We start from the raw sequence: 8,492 nt of genomic DNA, 5'->3' as shown, positions 1-8,492 counted from the left end.
GCCTCAATTTCGTAAGATATTACAAGTCAGAAAGCAACAGGTGTCAATTAAGAGCCATCAACGACCATCATAAATGTAAATAAAGTGACTTTATTATACAGTGCAGTGTATGTCTTTCATTACAATACAATAGCAAATTTATTATACATAGAATAAGGCATGTTGTGTGTAGTTTTAAGGCTTATTTATTTGAAAATTATATTTTATGGAGACCTGGGAACGGATTATTCTCCTTTTAATGGTTTCCTATGGGAAATTATTTTTGGGATACACACTTTTCGCCTTACACACTCTGTCTTGGAACGACCGCTCAGAACGTACCTCGTTTGTAAGGTCAGGAGCATCTGTACCCTTTTTTGTGTGTGTGACGTGTGTCTCGTCTTTTGCCACGGATTTTGATCAATCACGTGCGCCTTCAACCGAAGGGGTTGTCGGCTCCTCAAGGGTTCCCTTTTAAGAGCCGGCTCCAGTCGTTCACGTAAAAGAGACGGGTCGTTCTTGAACGACACATCCCTACAGAGGAAAAACCTCATTGAGTGCAGTTGGTGATAGCTGTTAGCGGACAGCGTGTACAAGACGTTTGAGTGGTCTCTTGTCAAAGTAACAATCGCCATCGACTAACCGAGAGCGAGGGGCTTCAATCAAGGCATTCGGACGACTACTTTGCCAAGATGAGCTTTCTATTGTAAGTACATTTGGCAAACGTTCTCACTCGTGATTTCTTTTTGTCATGGTCGTTTGTGGTTAACGTTAGCTAAAGTTCCAGTAGGGGAAGTAACTCAAAGCAAAAAGCGATTATCGCCGTTGCGTTGGTGGCTTGTCCAGACTTACTTTTTAGTAAATGGGTATTCTTATTCAACGGAATATGTCAAAAATTGACAGATTCAACTATTCATTCAACTGCCATTTAATTGGAACTTGCATGCTAGCGGGATCGCAAATGTTAGCACCGAGTTGGGGAGCCCCTTTTGTCTGACGTAGATATTGTGAAGATTGATCACAATGTATATCCTCTGGTGTCAATTATTGTTTATGTAATTCTAATGTTATCCACCAATCCCCGCTCAGTTGTTTCAAAAAGTCAATTTGATCACTGGCTATGCACAATTTCACATTGTACATATACGTGTCATACATGAAGACTATGTCACGCATAAATTGAATATAACTTTTGTTCAATTATATTATATTATGAGGTCCAAGATCTAAAATACATTGTAATCAGCTCGTTTATGGGATCGCAACAAACAGTCATTCAGAGAATGTTTACAGTGACTTTACACCATTAACAGGGTGGGCGACGACCATTGCTTTACAATGTAACACAAGGATGTATTGGAATGGCCAATGAATAGACGAACCAGTGGATGTTATTGTGAAAACGTGGAGTCGATATTTCAATTCTTTACCAAATTCGTATGATACAAGATTTCAGAGCATTGGACACTTGTTCAGCTCTGCATGTGTATCCTTCCAGTAGTAGTCGCTCATCCAAGACCTTCAAGCCCAAGAAAAACATCCCAGAGGGCTCCCATCAGTATGAATTGTTGAAACATGCTGAGGCTACGCTGGGCAGTGGGAACCTGAGGCAGGCAGTCATGCTGCCAGAGGGAGAGGATCTTAATGAGTGGATCGCAGTCAACAGTAAGTGCAATAACACGCACATTGAATATCAGTTATTGTTTTAACCAACGCAGTGAACTCCTGTGTAGTGCAGAGAGCCTTTCCAAACTAATCAGGTGAAAATTCACAGTACCTGTTTATAGACCATGTAAAAACATTTTAGACTTCAAACACTTTTACATTTCTTAAAATACACGTTTACAGTAAAGTCCATGAAGTATACCTGAGCACATCCTCTCAATCTCGCTTATCCATTACTTTACAGTAGATGAGAGACGTAGTGCTGTTTTATTGGTGACCTCTGTGAAACAGACACATACAATAGAAGACAATTCAACATATTATAGTTAAACACCAAAACGTTAAAACAAACCAAGGCCGGTTGGTCACCACTCAAAAAGGCTGAATGTTGGGCAGTGTACATAAACACATCCAAATTCAGTGGGGCCTTGGCTTACGAACTTAATTTGTTCCCAGACAGTGTGTAAGGCGAAAAGTGTGTATCCCAAAAATTAATTTCCCATAGGAAACCATTGAAATGAGAATAATCTGTTCCCAGGTCTCCATAAAATATAATTTTCAACTAAATAAGCCTTAAAACTACACACAACATACCTTATTCTATGTATAATAAATGTACTATTGTATTGTATTTGTTGTATTGACATTTATGATGGTCGTTGATGGCTCTTAATTGACACCTGTTGCTTTCTGACTTGTAAGGTCTTACGAAACTGAGGCATCACATTATCATTCATCATGTTGATGATGCTCATAGCCACAGTCTTTTCTGGATGGAACTGTTCAATAAAAGCCAACATTGCCTTGATGCTCTCACTGAATGAATGCAGCCATCTCCTCCTCCTCGCCCTCAGATGTCAACTCCTGAATGGCTTGCTTCTGCTTTACGTCTGTGTAAGCTCTCAGTCGTACAGGAGTGGTCCATCGATGAGAAAGTTTCTTCAGCCGTCATCTGTACAAATTTGAAGGTTTCGGACGTTTCGCCTCCTATCCAAGAGGCTTCGTCAGCGAACTAAAGTCTGACTGGTCGTATCGGCCCTATATATATATCCCTAATGTCCAGCCATGGCGGCGCCGGACACAGCTATGATAGGTCACTACTCTCAGGTTGGGGGGAGCAGAGGACCACTCCCTGTGGCCCCACTGATTGTTCCTACATTCCTGACTAACGACTGGCCCATTTCCCCCACTCCCACTGGTATCACCTCATCAGCATTACGAATGTTGCCTAACCTGTTTTGCCTAAGCAGGCTATTGTATGAACGATCCAAATTGAACCTCGCTCCACCAGACCGGTTTAATGAAGGATTTTGTTGTTTTATAAGAATCACTTCTTTTACCCCCCTTTCAAACCATCTATGTTCTTTGGCTAAGATTTTAACCTCATTGTCGTCAAATGAGTGGTTGCTAGCTTGCTAGCTCGACGTGTGCATTCAGAGAAAGGGGTGTGGAAAGGTAGGCCGGCTGGGCCGCTGTTCGGTCATGTACTTTGGTGTTCTTCTGCCGAAGATTACTCCGCCAGCCGTGGTGGGGCGGCACTCCATGTGTATCCCGAAAAGTAGTGCTTAATCCAAGGTTTAATTTTCATGAATTTAGCATTTGTAAACCGAAAATTACGTAAAGCAAGGTGTTCGTAAACGAGGCCCCACTGTAATCGGTTGAAGTTTTATGATGTGGTGGGGGTGTGAATGCTGACCCGTTATCCTTAGGCACATGCCAGTTTTAGTTCTGTAAATTAACAAATAATTTACATTGCATGCACATCTCATGTCATTTGCCGTACCGCTTATTCCTCATTAGGGCCGCGGGGGTTGCTGGAGCCTATCTCAGCTGTCTTCGGGCATGAGGCGGGGGACACCCTGAATTGGTTGCCAGCCAATCGCAGGGCACACAAAGACATACAACAGTCATTCGCACACTCACACCTAGGGACAATTTGGAGTGGTCAATCTGCCTGCCATGCATGTTTTTGGAGTGTGGGAGGAAACCGGAGGACCCGGAGAAAACCCACGCGGGTCCGGGGAGAACATGCAAACTCCACACAGGGAGGCCGGACCGGGACGTGAACCGGCGACCTCTGCACTGTGAAGCCGGTGTGCTAACCACTCGACTACCGGGCCGCCCATTGCATGCACATTTTTAAAAATTATTGTTACAACATAAGACAACTGCATTTTTTCTGTATTTTAGCGGTGGATTTCTTCAACCAGATCAACATGCTGTACGGCACCATTACAGAGTTCTGTACTGAGGCTAGCTGCTCAGTCATGTCTGCTGGGCCCAGGTAAGGCAGTAAAGCAGGCTGATTCATCGAAATAAATTGCAGTAGGACGGTTTCAAACTCAAGTACGACATTACCTGCGGAGACCCCTGTCTCCCACCAGATATGCCAATAATGTCTGACAGTGCCAAAACTTAAATGTGGGACAATTATTTTTATTTCAATTTCACGTCTTTATTGATGGGATCCAAAATTTAAATGTGACACAAACAGTTTGCAGCACAAGCCTATGCAATGTACATCAGTTTGCCACACATAAACAAGTATTTTGACAGAAGGGCCCATCTGGGGGAAAAAATAAAATCATTCAAAATTTGATTTAATGACATATGACTTTGTTTTCATCAGGTTATGAACATTTAGATTGGAAAAAAAAACTAATGCGCTAGGAACATTTTTTTTTTTTTTAATTGTCATTATGTTTTTGAGGGGTTCCTGAGAAAAATCCTGTGAGGAGTCCCTTAAAGGACAACCGACGTCACTTTTTTGTTTCCTAACTGACATCAGAAAGACGTTTTATAGCATCTAATATACCCAAAACACGCAGTATGATATTTATGTTCAAATGCAAAACAACAATAAAAATGACTGAAGGTGTCCAAAATCTGCAAAAAAAATTGAGCTGCGAATTGGGTATTTTCAGTCCCGCCCCCAGTTCGTGACATCACGCCAAGACGTCTTGCATTGTTGGAGAATCAAAACAATGGCTTCAGATTCGGAGAATATGCTTTCTTGTTACACATCCAGTTATGAATATGATTCAAATAGTTCTGAAGAGGAAAGCATACATGTTTGCAATCGATTAAATAATTTATTTTGTGCCATTTTGAAGCAACATTGGGGGGAAATGTATCACCAAAAAAGAGGCAGAAAATGGCGACCAAGCCCCGTGTGAGGAATTCATCAGCCCGTTTCCACAGGCTGATGAATTCCTTACATGGAGCTTGGTCACCCTCTTCTGGCTCTTTTTGGCACAACATGACGTTTTCAGACCAAACAAGTACAGCAAAATATATTGACGTTATGGAAGGACTGCTACAATGTGTCCTTTTTTCGGTCAGGGGCGTTCCTTCAGTGACGTCACGTACGGACTCGTCACGAACTCAAAAACAAGACTTCCGGAATATTCAGCGCGAGTCTTAAAACGTAAAATATAGCTATATGTGGTGGAAACTTTGTAAAATACGCTCAGTAGAAGTCATTTGAAACCATTTTACAAATTATGGACACAACTTGTCCTGAGACGTCGGTTGTCTTTTAACCTCCTATGTTCAAGAACGCTTAAATGTTGCTTTTGCAAAGAAATGCCTGCACCGAATTTCTCATTTGTTGTCTTGGGCTATAAAACGTCAAATGCTTGTAACGGTCAATTAAGTAATAGCATGAATATCGCTTCAATTAAGTTGTCTGAAATGTGGCTTGCACTCCCTTCAGACGCTTGCCGTTCGTTGCTCAAATCTCAATCTGGCATTTCCTCTTACCATGACGGTCAGCATTTAATCAGGAGGAAGGGGCTGAGGCTCGCTTCCTGCTCACAGAGCAGCTATCAGAAATATAGACATGCAGAAGAGATACTGCTGCATTTCCCATTATTGTGCTTATTTTTAGTTTATCTCTCGCCAGGCAATGTTGGCATGAACTAAGTTGATATGTACATCTTTAAGCCGTTCTGATCTTCCACCTCAAATCATATTCCTGTTTGCTCAGTTTAACTATATTTTTTGCAGATACGAGTACCACTGGGCCGACGGCACCAATATTAAAAAGCCTATCAAATGCTCTGCACCCAAGTACATTGATTATCTGATGACTTGGGTCCAAGACCAGCTTGATGATGAGACTCTTTTTCCCTCAAAGATTGGTGAGATTTGATTTTAACCAAGAAATGTGTTTCATTTTAGATAAATCACACTGTTGTAATTTTTAGATGATCTTGACCGTAACCTGCACTGCAAATGGAGAATTCATTGAACTGATTAATGTTCTGTGTTAACAACGTAGCCATTCAGAAACAAACACGTTTTTTCACCCCCATATTTTAAGTCAAAGTCAAAGTCAGCTTTATTGTCAAATATGCTAATATGCATGACATACAGCACAGATGAAATTAATGTCCTCTCGGACCCAGCGTGCAAGACATGCAAGGCACTTATAACGTGGCTAAAAAAGACATACAATTGACAACAGACAATACATGTAATTTCTGTATGTAAAGTGAGGTAGTGTCGTATGGAAAGTGAGGTAGTGACGTATGTAAAGTGAGGTAGTGACATATGTAAAGTGAGGAAGTGACGTACATAAAGTGACGTAATGTCTTAATTGCAAAAACAAACAACTAGAAAGGGTTGAAGTGAGGTCTTGTCTAATGAGAAATAACAAATAAAACAAAGGTAATTCTGTGCTGTATTTAGATGGAAGAATGAATTAGTTGACTGGTGTACTGCCCAAGGACAAATCTTCAGTTTTTAGCACAAACGACTAATCTTGTGACTTTAATTAAACGGAATAGTTTGATGACGTAATGCTTTTAAAGCACTACTAAGCGCCATCAGCTCAGTGAGGATGGCACGAACTGATTGAGTCGGTCACACTGTACAGAGAAAAAGAGAATAAAACAAACAATGAGACATAATTGGGTTTTACAGATGTAACATTGCATATACATTTAAGCCTACTTTCCACCACAGGGGTTCCATTTCCCAAGAACTTCATGTCTGTGGCCAAAACCATCCTGAAGCGCCTTTTCAGGGTTTATGCACACATCTACCATCAGCATTTTGACTCTGTGATGCAGTTGCAGGAGGAGGCTCACCTCAACACCTCCTTCAAGCACTTTATATTTTTTGTCCAGGTGAGTTCCTGTATGACTGCAATTTGTCATCTTCGATTTATTGAGATGGTGTGGCAAAATGTGAAAAAGCTGTTGGCAAACAGCTGAAATATATGTCTCAGCAAATCTGTCAAGTTTCACAATGTTTTTAGTGTGATTTTACTACATTTGCGTTCCAAAAATAGAGCTCAAAATGATTTTGTTACCTGCAGGAATTCAACCTTATCGACCGACGAGAGCTTGCTCCCCTCCAGGATTTGATTGAGAAGCTTGGTTCCAAGGACAGATAGACATGACATCATACTCGTCCCATTACTTTTATGCTTTCTTTTTCATCCCTCTTCTTGGCCTCTGCTACCTCTGTGACTTCAGGTGTGTGCTCAGTGTGTGCCTTCTTGTCATTCCTTTAAGCTGAGCATTTGGATTGTACCATTTCTTGAATCAGTTTGCCGTCTTTCACGACTGTCTGAATCTCCATGAATACCCTCGCCCCCCACTCCCTGTATTTTGTCTGTTGGACTTTGAATTAGCATTGTGTATTAAATGTATTCATTGCAGGACTGGTTAATAGGAAAAAAAGTTTACTTTTTACTTGGACCAAGAACATTTCGAAGTTCAAGAGAGTTATGTCCTTTTTTAAAAGCTGGTTAATGCTGTTTTTTTTCATATTCATTGTTGTACTGTTTTCACGGAGCAAATATTCAGTTCATTATCATTTGAGCAAAGTGAAACGTTTTTAGAAGATAGTAAGTGAACCAAACAACACATGTTTTTAGTCCTACATGAAGACAGTTGGTGTGCTTGATGCTGTCTGAGGCAATGCATTGCAGGTGATTGAGAGGAGCCTTTTTCATATATATGACTGCATTGCTTGTCTGTTTTCCAGGTATTTTCATGACTGTAAATACGAGATACAATGTAGGGCCTCCAGTAAACCGGTGGATTGTGAAAATAAAATTTATAGAAAGACTTGGAATGTAGATTTGTAGTTAAATAGATATTTTTGTTAGATAATTTCTATGGTGCCGATTGTTTGTGCAACTGTGGATAGTTGTGTATTTCCTCAGTGTTGGTACTTATCTCCCTATAGGTTAACATTTATTGCCTCTGCGCCAAGAGGGCAATGTAAATATAACAGTCATGATCATGTCTTGAACTCAGGCTACAGCAGCTGGGCTGTGTGTACTGCCATCTTTTTACTAACCAACTGCAGCTGGGATTCTAATGGATGTTTTGGATTTGGCAACATTGACTGCAAATGGACCTTAATTCCTGACATACACATTTATGAACATCAGGAACCAGCAGCTGCCATCTGCTACAGTAACTAGTATTAATGTTTTAGTAATTACAAGTAGACAATCCTCTGTCTTTTTTTAATGTACTTCCTCAAATGCCCTTGTTTATTTTAACATTACAGCATGTCAAATCTTGTCCCATGTGTATTCCAGCCACATTTCTTGTTTTTATACATGTAGAATCAGAGAGCGAACGGGGGCTTGTGACTCATCCGGGTTTTACGGAATCACTTGGTGGTCACTTTGACTGGTAGGCGATGCACAAATGTACAACTATGTACCGTGTCCAAACATTTGCTGTAAATAGATCAGAATTTTTATCTGATGAAGCTGTGCCTTTACATTGGTGAAATCTCTTTATGACTGTATTGTCAGATTTGAAGCTCAATAAAAAGAGTAACATTAGGGCGATTCTTTTGTTTTATTCTATGGCACAGTC

At 40.7% G+C, this 8,492-nt stretch overlaps 1 protein-coding gene across 2 annotated transcripts; it reads left to right on the top strand.

Annotated features, from left to right (window-relative positions):
- Positions 1-505: 505 nt before the first annotated feature.
- Positions 506-8,458, top strand: LOC148899309 (MOB kinase activator 1A). Of its 2 annotated transcripts, none has more exons than XM_088994464.1 (6): positions 506-685; positions 1,478-1,644; positions 3,835-3,928; positions 5,653-5,786; positions 6,613-6,776; positions 6,968-8,458. In XM_088994464.1, the coding sequence occupies exons 1-6, from the start codon at positions 672-674 to the stop codon at positions 7,043-7,045; spliced, it is 651 nt and encodes a 216-aa protein (XP_088850590.1). In that variant the 5' UTR covers positions 506-671; the 3' UTR covers positions 7,046-8,458. The 2 variants fall into 2 exon arrangements, with proteins under 2 accessions (XP_088850590.1, XP_088850591.1); XM_088994465.1 differs by having other exon boundaries at positions 507-685; positions 1,481-1,644.
- Positions 8,459-8,492: the final 34 nt, after the last annotated feature.

Source organism: Hippocampus bargibanti, linkage group LG04 (genome assembly GCF_051943395.1).
Source record: "Hippocampus bargibanti isolate YZ-2025 linkage group LG04, ASM5194339v1, whole genome shotgun sequence".
NCBI classification, from domain to species: Eukaryota; Metazoa; Chordata; class Actinopteri; order Syngnathiformes; family Syngnathidae; genus Hippocampus; species Hippocampus bargibanti.
Note: the sequence above shows the minus strand (reverse complement) of the source record. Positions and strands in the feature narration are given on the sequence as shown.

What these genes read in the sequence shown, in the direction of transcription:
- LOC148899309 (XM_088994464.1), top strand. An exon ending in TGAGTGGATCGCAGTCAACA is followed by an intron (nt 1,645 to 3,834) that starts GTAAGTGCAATA and finishes TCTGTATTTTAG; the next exon opens with CGGTGGATTTCTTCAACCAG. An exon ending in GTCATGTCTGCTGGGCCCAG is followed by an intron (nt 3,929 to 5,652) that starts GTAAGGCAGTAA and finishes TATTTTTTGCAG; the next exon opens with ATACGAGTACCACTGGGCCG.